The 18,409-nt window shown below is 41.4% G+C and overlaps 2 protein-coding genes across 2 annotated transcripts in view; both read left to right on the forward strand.

The window, feature by feature from the left end:
- Positions 1–9,781, forward strand: part of LOC118323825 (adenylate cyclase type 6-like) — a 31,184-nt gene extending 21,403 nt beyond the window's left edge. Inside the window, 17 exon segments of the mRNA XM_035655854.1 lie at positions 24–165; positions 326–454; positions 1,463–1,491; positions 1,745–1,892; positions 2,021–2,118; positions 2,245–2,332; positions 2,476–2,592; positions 3,950–4,102; positions 4,280–4,455; positions 4,679–4,711; positions 4,801–4,830; positions 4,942–5,074; positions 5,433–5,696; positions 5,927–6,131; positions 6,295–6,372; positions 6,375–6,412; positions 7,796–9,781. Coding sequence (XP_035511747.1) covers positions 24–165; positions 326–454; positions 1,463–1,491; positions 1,745–1,892; positions 2,021–2,118; positions 2,245–2,332; positions 2,476–2,592; positions 3,950–4,102; positions 4,280–4,455; positions 4,679–4,711; positions 4,801–4,830; positions 4,942–5,074; positions 5,433–5,696; positions 5,927–6,131; positions 6,295–6,372; positions 6,375–6,412; positions 7,796–7,924 — 1,990 coding nt within the window. The 3' untranslated portion in view covers positions 7,925–9,781.
- Positions 9,782–10,766: 985 nt separating this feature from the next.
- Positions 10,767–18,273, forward strand: galnt6 (UDP-N-acetyl-alpha-D-galactosamine:polypeptide N-acetylgalactosaminyltransferase 6 (GalNAc-T6)). The gene is made up of 11 exons (XM_035656935.1): positions 10,767–10,960; positions 12,229–12,734; positions 13,234–13,406; positions 15,145–15,294; positions 15,690–15,924; positions 16,009–16,126; positions 16,236–16,436; positions 16,634–16,765; positions 16,878–16,979; positions 17,072–17,230; positions 17,677–18,273. The coding sequence occupies exons 2-11, from the start codon at positions 12,253–12,255 to the stop codon at positions 17,788–17,790; spliced, it is 1,866 nt and encodes a 621-aa protein (XP_035512828.1). The 5' UTR covers positions 10,767–10,960; positions 12,229–12,252; the 3' UTR covers positions 17,791–18,273.
- Positions 18,274–18,409: the final 136 nt, after the last annotated feature.

Here is an 18,409-nt window from a genome sequence, read left to right on the forward strand (position 1 = left end):
TGTGTGTGTGTGGGTGGGTGTAGGCGTATCCACATCACCAAAGCCACACTACAGTATCTGAACGGGGACTATGAGGTAGAGCCAGGATTTGGAGGGGAGAGGAATGCTTACCTGAAGGAGAACAACATTGAAACCTTCTTGGTGCTGGGCTGCAGCCAGAAGAGGGTTAGTGAACGGTCACACACACACACACACGTCCTTGATTACCTGCTTGACCTCTTCAGAACTTCACACTAGTGCCATATTTCACACAAACAATATAATGGTTTGTCACCTGGCATAGAAGACCAAGCTTTTACTCTGGTGGGGGTTTCTTCACTTCCAGAAAGAGGAGAAAGCCATGATGGCCAAGATGCAGCGAGCACGTGCAAATTCTGCCGAGGGATTGATGCCACGCTGGGTGCCTGACAGATCCTTCTCCAGACCCAAGGAGCCCAAAGTCTACAGGCAGATGGTGAGGTACACGCAGGGAGCACTTAGCTGAGGACTGGCACCTGTTCTGCTTGTCTATATCTGATTTCCTGTGTCATCTTCTCCACTCTCTGAAGTCAAATCATAAATATGCCCTCAAATTATTTCCTCAGAATAGCCAATAGAATTAGATACTATTCTTACATGGTCATTCAAGGGTCAGAGGCCTATTGTTGGTCAGAGTTCTTACCAACTTCCTATGAATACACATTTTATTAACTTCTTCTCATAGAATCTCTAAAAACAAATTTCTTTTTGTCAATCTATGGCTTTATTCTAGCAACAACACTTAGTAAAGTAAAACTCTTCTTTTATGCATTTTAACTCTTTCTTCAATGTATGATCTACGGATACTCCATAATTCCCATTTACTGTCCAATAAGCAAACATTAAACTAAAATGGCAAACATTATACCGGCTAAACATTAGCATATTAGCATTGTCATCGTTAGTAACTGTGCCTTTACTTGGAGTAAATAAGACACTCAATAAATATGAGTACAGAACTGTATATGTGCTAAAGCCTAAAGGAGACAATGGAAATGTGAGAAGTATTGATCTGTGTCCGTCAAACAAACAGGAGTTAAAACAGGGCTCCCAGGGATTCCCAGTGCATCATTTACTACTGAAGGTAATCTGATGAGGCTGCAGCTGCAGATATTTCTCTTTCGCACTCTCTCACTTCCTCCCTCTCTTTGCAAAACAAGTCTCATTTCCTTGTCTTTCCTACATTCTTCCCCTCTCCTCCTCCTTTTGTCCTCTCCATCTCAGAGGGTTTGAGCCCTAGGGGCAAAGAGGGTGTAATTTGAAGCCTCCGAGCATTAATTAAAACATCAGTCTGGCTCTCAGGGATTAGCTGTGCAGATGTCTGAGTCTCTGTCTATTTTTCAGTTGTACTGTGGCTACACAATAATCTCTTTCTCTCTTTCTCTTTCCCGCACTGCCACTGCATTTTGGTCTCGTTTTCACTCTCTGTTTTTGTTTTTCTCAGGGCATCGATGAAGCATCCAGCAAAGACAAGTGAGTGTTTTGGTCCCAGTTTTTGTTATTAGGGTGGCTTTTGTTATTAGCAGTTGACTGGCAGACTGTCACTGTAGCGGTCTAACTTTAGAGCCCACTGTTGGTTTTATACAGTCATACCAACCCAGCACTAATACCACATTAGCTCTGAGTCATCCTGCCTGTCACAGCATAGACCAATTCCCTCATACACACTCACACACGGATACACACGCACAGCACACAGTGACCTATTGTTCCATCTACCTCATAGCCGCTGCGCTCAGGAGGCCCTGAACCCTGAGGATGAGGTGGATGAGTTTCTTGGACGGGCCATCGATGCACGCAGTATCGACCAGCTGAGGAAGGACCATGTCAAGAAGTTCCTACTCACCTTTCAGACTGCTGACCTGGAGAAAAAGGTTGGTATTTGATTGGAGTTGGTTTGTAAGTCACCATAACTTCCTGTCAAATAAACTGAATATACTTATTATTTTATCTTTAATTGTAGTACAAGTAAACTTATTTCTCTTTGATTCTCTGTTTTTAGTACTCCAAAAAAGTTGATGATCGTTTGGGGGGATACGTGGCCTGCACTCTCTTAGTTTTCTTTTGCATCTGTTTCATTCAGATGATCATTTTTCCAAAGTAAGTAGCTCCCTCCAGTAATTTGCTTTTTTTTCAATTGTGGACAGGAAATGTGGTCTTGATTAGTTTACGAGGGGTTAATGAGACTTATACATCCTAATAAGCCTGTTTTCTTCTCTTCCGCAGAACAACACTTATGCTTGGTCTTTACATCAGCATCTTCATCATCCTCGCCAACATCCTCTTCATCTGTGCCATCTACTTCTGCATCAAAGTGAGACACAAGGCCTTCACCACTCATATGATTTCTCTTGCAGATGTCTTCAGATAAGAGTCATTATCATATGTCTTCAACCAGCATCACTAATGGTATTAACTCTCTCTTATCTGATCTTCTCCTTGCTGTCTGTATTCAAGCTCTTCCCAGTTGCCTTGCAGACTGTAACCAAGAAAATAGTCCAGTCTCGTGCAAACAGCACACTGGTGGGCGTCTTCGCCATCCTGCTCCTCTTCATTTCCTCCTTTGCTAACATGGTAGGGACTACAGCTCTTCATTTTGTAATTTTTGTATCATGTAACATGTTGCTTTAAGTTGTCCCCCACAATGACAGGAGGGGAGGGTTTCTGTAGCTGCCTCAGTTACATTTGTCTGTCCTTCAATTAATTTATCATACAATTCATTTCAGATGTTGCTGATCAGATTTTCAAGAGATTTGAAGAATTTCTGCTCCATCTTACCATTTTTAAAATTAGACCGTTTTTGCGTGAGGTGGTGCTGTAGTTGGGTGTTGAGCTGTCATTCATCCTATTGCTATTTTTACCATCACATTTAAAAAAAAAAAAAAAAAAGTCATATTTACCAACATTATGTAGACCTATTTCGCATTGTGTTGGTGTGTGTGGATTAAAAAAAACATGAATATGCCAAATTACAAGAAACGTTTTGGGAGTCATAGAACTACTGAAACCTCACTGCTGTGCATCAGCAATATACAAATATGGTTTTTAAACGTCAGCCACAGAAGCTATGCAGTGGCTATGGTTTAGCAAAAATGTTTTTCTTTTGCTGTATATACTGTAAGACGTGCTTTTGTGTCACTCTCCTTGTTTGTGGTCTATAGCTGTTTTGTCTGCTAATATACTTGTATTACTGGCTGCCTGCGGGGTTGTTTCAGCCTGTGATTGGTTGCTCATTGTCACACTCAAACATCAAGCTAGCCAATTTAGATTTCATAAGGACTTATTCAGTAGCTTGCTTGCTCGGTTCAGCAGCTGCTCTCTATTTCTAGACTCAGCATCAGTGCTCATTCTTTGGACTCTTTATTTTTTTCATTATTAGTGTATTTGGATACGTTGTTGTCTTGTATTATTTTTGAGCAATGTGACTGAAGGCATTTAAAAAAATTTGTCAAAACTTTTAAAATTACATGACGGAAATTATGAATATTTCTTGGATTAAAACCTCTGGTTACAGTGTTTACTGACTGTTGATAGGCCCAGCCAATACATAAGGTTATTGGAAGATTTAAGATATTTGATGTCATTTAGAAATACCATTATTTACATATTTGGTCAGCACAGGGCACTGAGAACTATGTTTTTAAAATATTTTTCAAATGGAAAATTTCCCACTCAGTTTATATCTTGGTAAAAATTCTTTAATAACCAACAGCCAGCAACAACAAGTGGTCTTTATCAAAAATGTTTTTTATGTGCTAATATTTAAATAATATATAGAACTCTCAAACATGGATATAGCTATAAATAAAGTATTTACATGTGTTATAATGGTGGCTTACTGTTTTCAGCATTACATTTGTGTGTGTTTCTTGCTGTTTCACCTGTATTGTCTGACGGTTAAATTATAGACTGTGTCCTCCTTCTCTGTCAGTTTACCTGCAGCAGAGAGAAACTGCAGGACTGTGTGGCCGACGAGCTGAACACATCATCAGTGACTCTCTGCCTGCTGCACAACCTGACTAAGACAGCGGAGGACGGTTTGACTCTGTGTTCCAGCCAGGCCATGCCCTGCCATTTCCCAGAGGTCAGTCCCATAACATTTAAGCGTGTGTGTATATCGTCTGTGTGTTTATACAAATGCACAGTGCGTGCCTATGAGCTATGTGCTTTGAAAAATATGTTATATATATAAATATTCACCTAACCTTCCTCTTCCTGCTCCTCCTCCTCCTCCTCCCTCGCTGTCTCCTCTCTGCTGCAGTATTTCAGCTACAGTGTACTGCTGACCCTGCTGGCCTGCTCTGTGTTCCTCCACATCAGCAGCATAGGGAAGCTGGCTCTGATGCTACTCATCCAGCTCACTTTCCTCCTGCTGGTAGAGTGGCCTCAGGTGGCCCTGTTTGACAACGCAGACCTGCTGGTCATTGCCAACACCCTGTGAGTCTCCTGCCAGGAACACACACACATATACAAACGCATACATTTACTATTTCCCAATTTTCAACCTGAATAGTTTAGCTCCTGTGTCACAATACTGTGGTTTAGGTTGGACATGGCCTACTTTTTTACGATAAGGTTTAGATTATAAAAGACCTACTTTCTCATGTACCAGTTGGGCTCTAATACTATTTTTTGAATATGTTCTCATTTTTTTCCTCAGGCAATTATCACCTGTAAATGATTCCCTACAACAGTAAGTTGTATTGTTTTGTTTTTCTAAATGCCTAATTCCACTCACTTATATGGTTTGTAGACATGACATTGCTCTTGTCTATTTTACAGGCCTGGTTTCAATGAAACCGCAGAACAGTGGTAAGTAGCTTTCACTTGTTGTATGTTGTAGTGTGTGTCAGGTTGCGCACATTTTACTCCCACGCAAGATGCTCATTCATGACTCTTGTCAACTCCTCTTTCCCTCCTCAGCCTGGAGAGCGTGACCAAGGTATCCCTAAAGGTCATGACCCCTGTAATCCTGACGGTGTTTGTTCTGGCTCTCTACTTGCACGGCCAGCAGGTGGAGTCCACCGCACGCCTTGACTTCCTCTGGAAGCTGCAGGTAAAGAAAACATGTAAAACAAAAATAAAACTGAAGATACTATTTAAATCCAAAAATACTCCCTTTTCACAACAGACATTTTGTCATAGTAATAATATGAATGATGGCTCTGTTTTATTCCCATTAAGAGAGTGTGACAGTGAGCCAGCATGCACAATATCAGGATCCTGAAACTGAAGCAACTAAATGGAATTCAGCCTTCATTCATCTTAGAATTTACACCTGTGCTTTTCCTACTGTGACATGTCAAAATATATTCCATAAAAAAAAGACCTAGAGCAGCACCTGTGAGTACTTCAGGAATCCAGTCACATGCCAGTGAGACTAAGCAACTAAATCTCTCCCTGTTCCTCCTCAGGCCACAGAGGAGAAGGAGGAGATGGAGGAGCTGCAGGCGTACAATCGCCGCCTGCTCCACAACATCCTGCCTAAGGACGTAGCTGCCCACTTTCTAGCACGGGAGCGTCGGAATGATGAGTTGTACTACCAGTCATGTGAGTGCGTCGCTGTCATGTTTGCCTCCATCAGCAACTTTTCTGAGTTTTACGTGGAGCTGGAAGCTAACAACGAGGGAGTGGAGTGTCTCAGGCTGCTCAACGAGATCATCGCCGATTTTGACGAGGTGAGAAGAAAGGAAAAACATGAGAGAGGAAGATGAATGCAAATTAAATGTATGTAGAAAACATGTATTGGATAAAGTCTGGGGAAATTAGATGTTTGTTCAACACTGCTCACAATCACCTTTTCCTGGTTGTCTGTGTTGTTCTGCCAGACTGTTGACCTGTAGCTGAAGTGCTGCTTTTGTTCATCTCATTTCCTCTTCCCAATACACCACTGATTACTCGTCTCTAGATCATCAGTGAGGAGAGGTTCCGTCAACTGGAGAAAATCAAGACCATTGGCTCCACCTACATGGCAGCCTCTGGCCTCAACGACTCCACCTACGACCGAGAGGGCCGTTCACACATTCTGGCCCTGGCTGACTACGCCATGAGGCTTAGAGAGCAGATGAAATACATCAACGAGCACTCCTTCAACAACTTCCAGATGAAGATAGGTAAGCCTGGAAGGTAGTGGAGATTGGTCTGACATTTGTTTAAAAAAGTCCTTTTTCCGGTCAAAGGAGAACCCAGTAATCTACTTCCTTAGAAACCGCATTATAATTGAGTTAATATGGTGGCACTAGTATGATGTAACACAGCCAGGTGATTTGTTTTCAGGGTTGAACATGGGGCCAGTGGTAGCAGGGGTGATTGGAGCCAGGAAACCGCAGTATGATATCTGGGGGAACACAGTCAAATCCGATGGACAGCACAGGTAGTACCAGACTACATCCAGGTACTGCACGCACACTCGTCTCAGTAGTTTTTAACTTTAAGTTTTATGTTCACAAGAAGCTGTTTTAGTTCTTGTTTAAGTGAATCGACCAACACCGAAACCAATCTAGTAACACAGAAATGAGTCATTATGCTGTGTCAGTAAAAACTATCAGGTGTGTTTATTCATACGCAAATATTGCATCTTGTAAGTACTGCATTTTTATTATCTTCTACATAAAAAAAGACCACACTGCAGTCGTCTTTCCTCAGCCCGAGAGGTTTATCACTCCAAGGCGTGCACATTTCCAAGTACTGTTTGTAGTATCTGAGAGGGACAGTGGCATCTGTGTATGCTCTGAAAGTCATACAGATACCAATTCTACAGATACAATCAGTGCACAGTCCTTCAGACATCTGTTCTGCAGAAGTGCCCTTTAGCAAAAGTCCCTGTCAGCACCAGACATGCTGTTCTCGGGCAGAAAGCTAAATGTGAATTCCCTGTATTCTCATCTTGAAGAGGGAAATAATACCACCGTGAACACCATGTTCCTCAGAGAAGCAGTGTCAGTTTGGTTAGTTATGGACAAAATTCTCAGTTTTATTATTTATCATCTCATTCGTGGAAGTATAGTTGATGTAAATACGTAATTTAAAATGTGTGAAGAACACCAGCCTAGCTGAGAGCTGTAGTCAGATTTGTCTTTTTTTTTTTTTTTTTGCCACAAATCAAACCCACATGGTTGCTGGATAGATTAGAGTCAGAACAATGCTGCCATCTGTTGTACAGTATGTGTTACTGCAAGTCAAAAAGCCCTCTATAATACACAGTTAATAAATAGTAGAACTGCAACTAATTTCCATTCTCAAGTAATATGTTGATTATTTTGATTTAGTGGTGAATTGTTTAGTCTATTACTATTCGAAAAAAACATAGAAAACTGCCCCATCAGATGTCTTGTTTTATTCAACTAAATGTCCAAAACTCAAATATATCCAATTTACAATAATATAAAACACAGAGAAGCAACATATCTTCACATGTGAGATCCTAAAAAAGTCTATTCCAAACATTTCCCAATTATATAAAATAGAAAAAAGCAGAAATTTCTGTATGAATGTCCTGATAAATGACTTAAACTCAATTGATTGTCAAAATTGATGTGGATACATTTTCTTTGGATGTGTCTTATTACTATTAGATATTTAGATCTATTTTGCTATGCATTTATACAAAATAAACTACTTTTTAAATTCCTAATATGCCAATTTAAAGTAGTTGTGGCTTCAGTCTTAATGAAGGCATAACATTATTCGATGTGAAACTGGGACTGACAGTGTTTCTCTTTGGAAGGGTTGAGTGTCTTACATCCTGGGTGTCAAATGTCTGTGTCCTCTCTCTTAGGTGACCACAGACTTATACCACGTGCTGGCCAACAACGGATACCAGCTGGACTGTCGAGGTGTTGTCAAGGTGAAGGGGAAGGGGGAGATGACCACTTACTTCCTCACCAGCGGTCCCCCGGGCAGTTAACAACAGAGAGGCCGACCGCAGCGTGACTCCCACTGCACTGACAAGACAGAGACTGCAGAGAGACTGAGTGGTCAGCTCGGTGATGAGCACCGAGGCACGGTGCGAACACACTGGGGACAAGAGACGACCGACACAGACGAGCCCAGCCTGTCTGTGTGTTGTCACATACTCAGATGCACACATGTAGGACGTTGTCCACGTTTGAAGGCTTTTTCCCAAGCTGCTCGAGAGATCATGAACCCCAGTTGCCTTAGAACGGAAGTGGCTATGCTTGTGTTTATGAGCAATAGTACAAGTATTTCATCTGGAGTCGTTATTTATTTTTCGTGCGGATAGATTTTTGTGATGACCTTGTACAAAAAAGAAAATATACATACACAAATAAAACAAAACTATGTTACTTAAAAGAAAATATGCAAGGACAACATGAAGGATGAAAATGACCAAAGAACAAATGTTTAATATGAAACACACATTAATGATTCTGTTCAAAAGTACAGTAACCTTAAGTAATTTATTCGTCTATTGACAGCAAAGGCCACGGTAACGTCACTGTCGTTGATAGTGACGAACGCTTTTTTTTTTGTTGTGGACTTATTCATGAAGGAGAACACATACACAGATTAAAAAAAACCAACACAATAACCTTGGCTCGACTGGCTGTGTTTCTTATCAGGGCCTTCTTTGTTTCTTCCAGCCTGTGATTAGCCACAGTCTGGACACAAGGCTGTTTGTGGTTCACTGAAATGTATTTTCGATTGATTACTTGCTCCCTGCAATGTATTTTTGGTTCAAGCCAAAAACAAGAAGTATGACAGGAAGGAAGAACAGTTGCATTAGTATCACGGTACTGAGATTGTTAAACTGTTATTAAACATTTTATATAAGTGTGTGAGAGTGTATGGGTGTGTGTGTGTGTGTGTCTGTATGGGTGTGAGCACACGTAGCTGAATGCTGATCTTTATCTATAAAGGGGCATACTGTAACTTTTCACTGTGAGGTTTTTATGATACTGTATGACAATGCTTTCTTGCCAAACTGGTTGCTGCAAGGCATGTTTTATATTATTCCTCAGAGTTGTGTGCCCATTCCTGATTTCTTGTGTCAAAATGATCCTTTGAAGAGAATTATGTCTACGCGCCTTTTACTGGACTGTGATTTTGACTAATTTCATTCCAACCTAAATAAGCAAAAGCCTACGAAACGTATATTTTGGATTGTGTTAAAACATGCGAACGTAAACTGGTTTCCTGACAGCTTCAGGATTAACTGTATGCAGGAATTATCTGTCTGCTCACAAATATTGCCTTGAGATTATGCAGTTCCAAGGTCCACATACTTCATGGACCAATATTCACAACTTTACACAACAGTATTTGACGCTCGCTGGTTGTATTTGGCACATGGAGGCTTGAAACCCCCCAAAATTAATCATTCAAAACAATAATGATGTGAATGTATGTAAAAATGAATATTTTTGTCCACAATGAAACTACTACTGAAGAAAACCACTCTTTGCATTGCCTTTGGTACTGAGGAAGGAGCTTAATCATTGTACTAGAGGCCAAATTAATTGGACTGTATGTTTGCTGAAGAGCGAAGGTGCATTTTATATTTAGACAAGCTTTACACCTGGTGTTGATATGCTCACTTTTCTGTCTGAGCCTAAAAGTGCTGCCTTCATAGGGTACAAAAAAAGATCCTCACTTTCACTTATCCCTCTCTGTCCTTAAAATGAAAGGTCAACTAAACACTTGCATTTTCCTTTAAAAAAGTGGCAGAGTGTAAGAAATAGTGCAATGATTTATTTGATTCATTTCCCCTTGGATAAGAAATTAATAAATGGCTGTTTTTGCATTGATTGTGTTTGTTCGGTTTATTGTCTCTGTTGATGTTTTTAGATCTCTACAGTAGAGAACAAGACTACCACCTACCTTCATTTGCTCTTATTTAGCTGTGTTGAGACGAATTAATATTAAAAAATATGTTTATATTACATATTTATGATTATTGCTGTTTTAGAAAAAGCCTGTGGGCATTTCAAACATCAAACACTTCTTCCCCAACAATCGACTAAAGATCAAGAGCAAACTAACTGTTTCTTTCACAAGAAAAACGACTTCCCCAACAGTTTATTTCACAACCCAGCTTTGGCCTGCTTAGAGGTGCACTATTTGTTTGGCTTTAATTTAGCTCTCATGTCAATCAGCAGCCTGCAATCAAGATTTCTCCCTGTGACAGTAACCTGAGAGACGCCTCCTTCTCCTTTTCTGAATAAATCAGTCTACAGTTTCAGGGGGGTGATACAGGAGAGAGTATTTAATTGCTTCCACATGAATAATGAATTTCTGTTGAGGTAATGGCAATGTTCACTTACAGCACTCTATGCTGAACATTAATTAAGCGACATAAATTCCCCCTAATCCCTGATGAAAAAGCACGAATGTTACTATAATAGGCTCATGATACAGGGACTTGTAATGTGTCTGTAACAGACACTAGTATACTGGTGTTTTGTTTGTGTGTTGTTGTCGTTTTTGTGTCGCATATAAATTGAACCTCTTGTAGCTGCATGATAGCCAATATAATACAAGTGACATTTAAATTTTAACAAAATGTATTTTTTTTGTTTAGTTAATTTGTCGACTTTTTTCATTTTATTGTTAGTTCGTTTTCGTAGTTTTTGGGATTTACTGTATTTTTTTCTTTCCTGCATTTGACATTTTGTATGATATTTCGGTGGAGGAGCTCGTGCTCTGTTTCCTACGTGCTTCACGGAAACAAGTCCGTTTTAAAGAAGCGCGCGGCCAGCAGGGGACTCTGCAGCTAATCATTTCAACAAATGGCACCTGTGCGGCTCAAAGGGAGAGCCGGGAGGCCACGGACCTGCTGTATCCTGGTTCGCTCAGAACTATTGTTTGACAACTTCAAGAAACTGGAAAGACCGCAACGGACTCCTTTGGCAACTTTCCACTCAAATAAAGAAATATCAGATCACCCGGAACAGAAGAGGCGACAACTGCTCCTCAGTTTTAGGTAAGTGGCGGCATTTTGGAGAAGTAGAAACCCTTTTTATTATTCATATTTCAGTCGCGTCTCGGTTAAATTTGTGTTATTGACTGCCAGGTCTTATTCATTTGTCAAATGTGTGATTTCCACATCCGCTTTAATAGATAAGACGTCATGTTACATACTTTGAATGACATGATTTCAGTCAACTCTTCCTCTTTCATTTTCATAGCGCCGAGTGACTTTTGTCAGTACTCAGCATCTTTTATTGGCCGCAGTTTGTCTACTTGTGCTTCAGATTACTTTAAGGTGTAGATTGGTGAACATGTTTATATGTAAAATGATTTTTCTGTCAAGCAAACTTGTAACTTTCCGAAAATACTAAACGCTGGCCTGATGGGGAAACGACATTATGTTGGCTGTCAAACCAGAGTTACAGACCCACATAATAAAAATATTTTAAGTCTGTCTGATCAAATGTTTCTCATTCCTCATCCTTTGTGTTAGGTGTGATGACATCAAACTGGTCTAACTGGTTGCCTACCAGAAAGAAACGTAGAGACCGCTGTGGTGGTTTCTTTTTTCTGGAACACCAAAAGAGTGTCCTCTTGAATCAATTATGAAGGAGGCTGGCTTGAGAATAGAGTAAATTAATTATCACTAAGTAAGAGTGAGTCTCTTACTGAACAGTCATCACCTTAGGACACGCAGATGACATACTTGGCAATGATATCCTGTTTTACATAGCAGGAAACTCTTATTGTGTGACTGTGTGATGTTATGGCCCTGTCATGCTCCACGTCGCAAACTCTGCTTCCTGTTGCAAGGTGACAGATTATCATTGGTGAGGTATCATGGGAGCAGGTGTAGCAAGGAGCAGTGTGTCATTTATTAACCGGTGTGGGAGTTGCAGGGTGAGCCAGCAGTGCCGCAGCCCACCTGCTGCCACGTGGGTCCTGGAGGACTGTGTCCAGAGCAGGTGAATTCAGGTGTTTACGGAGAGGTGTGGTGTGTTTGTTCACACTCTCCACCTCCCTGTTCTCTCCACCCGCCCCCTGTGGGACTGTTTCCTGAAGACACGGAGGGGAAGGAGAAGCGAGGTTGGCTAGATCACCTGCTGCTATGACACTTGTACAGACGCACAAACCGGTTTAAGGGATTTTTCTTTTGCTTGATGTCTTTTTATTTATTTTTTTTACTCGCTGAATGTTTGGAGAGTAAAGGAAGGTATGAGTTACAGATAAGCGGTGGCCAGTTTCTGGGGATTTAGTTTTGTTTTTTCTTTTTTTGAACAGCCTTCAGGACACAGATTCTTAAACATGCGTCTGTTCCTGCGCCGGCGTATGTCCCCCCTTAAGCTGGTGCTCCTTGGGGGGACTCTCTTCATGGTGGCCTTAGTGGTCCTCCAGAGGGATGTTGGCTCTTCGCCTGCTGGTGACCCCTGGTTTCAGGAGCTGGTGGACAAGAGGGACAAGGTGATCGGACTGGTCCGAGAGGCCGTCAACAACATTGGCTTCCAGATCGGAGCCCCACAGCCACCACCAGTACAGGAGCAGCCCACCCAGGACGTCAACTGCCCCTCTGGATTCTACACTCAGGCTGAGCTCAAACCTCACCTGGAGAGACCACCTCAGGACCCCAACGGCCCTGGGGCTGATGGGAAGGCATTTCACAAAGACCACATGTCCCCAGAGGAGGAGAAGGAGAAGGAGGAGGGTATGACACGGCACTGTTTCAACCAGTTTGCCAGCGACCACATCTCGCTCAGCCGTAGTCTTGGGGATGACACGAGGCCTCCAGAGTAAGTGTTCTCGGAATAAACTTAGATATTACGGAATAATCACTGTTTTACCAACAGGTGTGCTGACATGTACACAGCAGGCCAGATAATATCCATGGTCCCAGCTGGGGTCATGCTCAGAGTGGTAAATTATTTACATGCATTTTCATATCGCACTCTCCATTAGTGTGCGAGTCAGTATCCTGGATAATTGAGGCCTTATATGTGCTGTCGTAAATACTTCCACTCTCACTGTTAATTTTTATCTAAACACGTCACAGGCTCGATAGGCTTTGAGCTGTTTGCTTTGCAGAACAAGTGGCTTTTTAGATGAACTGTTTGCACATTGGGCTATATAAAGTGTGCGTGAGTAGACCTCAAATGTCTGCAAATACGTTGTTATACCTAGCACTGCAAGACGGTCTGTGACTTTCTCTTGATCAGATATGGCTCTCACTTTTTAACGCTTCATTTGTCTTGTTCTCTCTCTCTGTGTTTTGACGTGGATCACCTCGCTCAGGTGCGTGGATAGGAAGTTTCGACGCTGTCCTCCTCTGCCTACCACCAGTGTTATAATTGTCTTCCACAATGAGGCTTGGTCCACCCTCCTCAGGACGGTCTACAGCGTCCTGCACACATCTCCTGCTATGCTTCTCAAAGAGATCATCTTGGTAGATGACGCCAGTGTTGCAGGTGTGGAAAAAGAACACACAATAACAAAACATACTCACAGACCGAAAAATATAAAAGACCATGTAAGAGAGGCTTGGAGTTCAGTTTGATCATCATTTTGCTTTCTTTACTGACCTTTAACATATGATGTAAAGATAAAATTGAACACCTGTTTTCACTGTAAAAAAAAGTTTGTCTCACAGAATAGTTGGTTAGTGAAGAGACAATTTCAAACAACACGATAGAAAATCAAACAGGTAAAATCTATTAGGTCTCAGGTTATAAGTAATTAATTGATTAGAATGACCTTCAGAGTTTTTAGAGCAGCATTCCAGTCGTTTTAAGCTGTGAGCTTTGATAAGATAACCCAGAATTCTGTTAGCTTTTTTTAGCAGCATGCACACACAATAACAATCAGGTGGGTTTACTAATAGTAGAAGGCACTTATCTGTCACAAATGAGGATGAGCCTGTGTATTTTATGTCCACAAGCCTGATCTCCAGGGAGATACAAATTACAGTAGTGAGCACCAGCTTGACTACAGACTCTCTAAGGGCACCTCCACCTCAGTAAGAGTTGGCAAAAGTGACGGACAGTTACGATTAAAGGAGCCTGTCTGATGTACGGGTGCAGCTTTGTTTTATGTTTGCATAGCAAAATCTTTCACAAACAAATGCTATGCAATGATTTTACTGTGCAAATACTGTCACATATTGTTGTACAGCAACAACATAATTGAGTTGTCTGTAATTGTTTTTTATAATACAGGGAAAAGGTTAAAATTTATGACTCAGCTGGTAGAAATAAGCATGCTTTTCAACCTTATATCACTACACCATTGGTCTATTGTTTGTTCTATGTATTAGTTTGTCTTTAAATGTATCTATAAGCTTATTTGCTATGGTTTGCCCAGATTCCAAACTGCATGTACTGTACATACTGTGTGCTACGACGATAATGTTGAATCTAATCTATTCTAAAATCAGGTTTACTGCAGTGTTTTAAGCTAATATTTCAAGTGTCACATCATTTCAGTTGTTGGACCTAAAGAAAATAAATGCTGACCACAGATGTCATTAGAAATACTACTAAATATAACACTAGCCTGACCAACCCTGCAGAGCAAAGCAGGTGTAAAAATGACTGAGTCATGTTCACTGCTACTTGTATCGTTGCATTGAGTATTTATTAACAATGAATGACCTACGGACTGAGCTTGAAATATTGTGTCAGTTGTTTCTTTCATATGCGTAAGTTCCGCTACCCTCAACTGTATTTGCACATTTGCTACTATACCCAAACTTCCCTTTTTGCTATCAGAGCAGCTTGTGGTTGGTGGATTTACTTAGACCGAAACCTATGACAAATGTGCAGCGTGCATTGTGGCCATGAATGCCTTTAGAACGGAAGTGTGGCCCAGTTTTACCAGCAATGTTTCCACTTTATTGCTCTTTCTTCTGCCAGTGGTCTCACATATGTTAATATGATGGACTTTTTCTTCTCTGGGGCAGCGAGCTGCTGGAAATAATTGCTTCACTGAACACTTTTGGTTTTAGGTTTAAAGTCTGTTCCTCCTCTGACCACAACAAGCATCACTATTGGGTATGGTTCAAAGTGATCTGTGTTGCATCTATAACAGTGATGTAAAGTTTACCCTGCATACACATAATTGCAGCAAGGGATCAACCACTCTCTCACCCAAGATAACATCATCATTTTTTTTTAAATAACATGACAGAAGATGTTTTTATTTCCTCAGAGCACCTGAAGAGCCAACTGGAGGAATATGTGCGTCCACTGAAGATTGTTCGTGTAGTGAGGCAGCTGGAGAGGAAGGGCCTCATCACTGCCAGGCTGCTGGGTGCCAGTATTGCTCAGGGCGAAGTGCTAACCTTTCTCGACGCACACTGTAAGAAAACACACACACACAACCAAAACAATAAACAAGCCACAGTGGGCTTTTTAAGCAGCTGTGTGAAGCTCGTTGGGTCCGTGGTTAGGGGGTTAGTGTGATGTTTTCCCATCCTTACTAAGATGTACATACCACTGCAAAAAAGCACCTCATATTACCTGTAATTCTGTTAATAGTTTCTATCCGTTATTTATCCATGTTTTGGGACAATTTAAAACAGTTAAACCCTTTGTTCACATGGTATTTAATCAACTTCTCAGTAAAACCTTTAGTCGAGTGTTTAATTAAGCGCTTGAAACAAACTCCAGAAACTGTATTAGAGAGTGCCTGAATTGAGTCACATAGCAAAGGTTTAGAAGTAGATATAAAGTGATCCTTTCTCTGCCGTCTAGGTGAGTGTTTCCATGGTTGGCTAGAGCCCCTGTTGGCCCGCATTGTTGAGGAGCCCACTGCTGTGGTTAGTCCTGAGATCACCACCATTGACCTCAACAGCTTTCAGTTCAACAAACCTGTGGCTACTAACCGCGCTTTCAACCGAGGTAACTTTGACTGGAGCCTGACATTCGGCTGGGAGCCAATCCCCGAGGATGCGAGGAAACTGCGCAAGGATGAAACGTACCCTGTAAAGTAAGAAGGCTCATGTTGGTTTCACTGAACATCCTAAATCATTAAAGTGTCTAACGTTTTTGTATCTGCCTATGAAAATTTCAGAACACCTACTTTTGCCGGCGGTCTTTTCTCAATCTCGAAGAAGTACTTTGAACACATTGGAACATACGATGACAAGATGGAGATCTGGGGCGGTGAAAATGTGGAGATGTCTTTCAGGGTCAGTCTCTTTATCTTTACTCCCACAGTTCTACTTCATTACTTAGTAAGTCTCCCTGTCCTTATCAAGTTTAGAGTCTAAATGTACCTGTGTCAAATGTGATTCACAGGTGTGGCAGTGTGGGGGTCAACTAGAGATCATCCCTTGTTCTGTAGTGGGCCATGTTTTCCGCACCAAGAGCCCCCACACCTTCCCCAAGGGCACAGAGGTCATCACTCGCAACCAGGTGCGCCTAGCTGAGGTCTGGATGGACGACTACAAGAATATCTACTATCGCCGCAACAACAATGCTGCAGTGATGGCCAAGGAGGTCAGTGTGACCTGATGAGAGGAGTTACAGTGCTCAAATGTTGAACGCACTTGAATTAAAGACCATTTATCACCCTTCTTTCACCACGTTTTTGACTAGAATATACAGTATACTCCCTGCTGCAACAAGCTGATATTATCATGTTAATGTAAGTGATTGTTTCTCAGAGTTTCAAATACACTCCCTTCCTGTTATAGAATAAGTATGGGGACATCTCTGATCGTCTAAATCTGAGAGAGAGGCTTCATTGCAAGAACTTCACCTGGTACTTAAACACAATCTACCCAGAAGCCTTCATTCCAGACTTGACCCCAGAAAAATTCGGAGCAGTGAGTCTCGTTTCCCTTTGTCTGTATCTGGATATCAACAATATAATACAAAGCACATGTTGCATAACTACAGCTGTATCTTATTGTTATTTTCTGTCCGTGTTCGCACCAGATTAGAAACTCAGGATCTAAAACCTGTCTGGATGTTGGAGAGAACAACCAGGGAGGTAAACCTTTGATCATGTACCAGTGTCACGACATGGGAGGCAACCAGGTACAATGACTCTTACTCACACATGTGCAATTAAGAACTGAAGATCATTTGTGGGACATTTAAGTCTCTGATTGGTTGATTGTCTCTTCTAGTACTTTGAATACTCATCCCATAAGGAGCTGCGACATAACATTGGAAAGCAGCTGTGTCTTCATGCTGCACCCCAGTCGGAGCAAGTAAAGATCGAGCTATGCCAGCGGAAGGGGAAGGGCACCAGTTTGCCACCACAACAGGAGTGGGTCTTTACAGAGGTGAGGAGCACTTGAAATCTGCTTATTCACTTTCTTGCTGAGCGTTGGTTAAGGAAATCCATATCACTATCATATGTGTCCACAACTAGCTTCTGGTAAGGTAAGGTTAGCTTAGTGTAGTATTAACACTGGAGCACGGTGGGTAACGAGCAGAGACTCCAAGAAGTCACCGCAGCCAACAAAGAAATATTCCAGTGCATGATATTTCCTATAGAAACCACATATTGTTGCTTTTACACTTTGTGTGTGTATTGTTTGTATTTATGCTTGCTGGACAGACTTAACAGTGCAGCATAGAATGGTTAAAAGAACAGTTCAGGTGTTGATAACTGCATAGTCCTGTGACCTACGAGTACCTTTTTGCTTACCTGTAGTATATTGATATATAACAGGCAATTTATTTAGGCTTCTGTATTGATCCCCCTTTCTATGATGCTACTCTCCAGGAAAATCTTCTGAAGAATCCCAGTAGTGGGCAATGTTTACAGCTGAAAGGAGACAAGATTCAGATGGACCCCTGTAATGCTGCTGACCTCTACCAGCACTGGACCTTGAGCTGACCTCCCTGCCTGCCCATCAGGTGACCTCTGGCACCTTGTGTCCCCTTCATCAGACTCCGGTCCGGGGAGCCAACTCAACAGTGATCCAAACGAGCTTTCATGCTGCGGAGCTTGGGGCATTTGGCCATACTGAGTTGACAGTTAAAGATGGAGGACAAAGTGAAAACAGTCACATCTGTTGAAGACGTTCAGATTGGCTTTAACTTGTTTTAAGTTTATTTATGATGGGAACTCCTGAAAGACATTTGAAGGTGGTTGGGGATTATCTAAAAGAGTTTGGACTTTGCATTCAGGAGTGGCTGCTTGACTGTGGGACAATGGCTGTCAGTTGCAATGATCCTAATGTAATGAATGTTCACTCCAGCTTGGATAATCACTATTTAGTGACCTTTTTTCTGACAATGATTGTGACAATATGCACAAGTTTTAAGAGTAAGAGATGTCTGTTTTTTAAATAAAAATTCTACTTTGTTGTGTCAGAAATTATCATTTGCATTATTTATAAAGCATTTCAGTTTCAGTTTTGCAGTTTATCAGTGAAATATATTTGAGTTGTAACAACAGCTTTGATCTGTCCTGATAATACTACTGTGTACATACAGTCCTGCTCACCATTATT

Source organism: Morone saxatilis, unplaced genomic scaffold, assembly GCF_004916995.1.
Source record: "Morone saxatilis isolate NCDOM2014 unplaced genomic scaffold, NCSU_SB_2.0 Contig15, whole genome shotgun sequence".
NCBI lineage: Eukaryota > Metazoa > Chordata > Actinopteri > Moronidae > Morone > Morone saxatilis.

Excerpts from the sequence above, each read along its gene's own strand:
- galnt6 (XM_035656935.1), top strand. The coding sequence starts at position 12,253 with ATGCGTCTGTTCCTGCGCCGGCGTATGTCCCCCCTTAAGCTGGTGCTC. Across the intron at positions 16,437-16,633 it reads CTGCAGTGATGGCCAAGGAG|AATAAGTATGGGGACATCTC; the intron begins GTCAGTGTGACC and ends TTCCTGTTATAG. Across the intron at positions 16,980-17,071 it reads ACGACATGGGAGGCAACCAG|TACTTTGAATACTCATCCCA; the intron begins GTACAATGACTC and ends TGTCTCTTCTAG.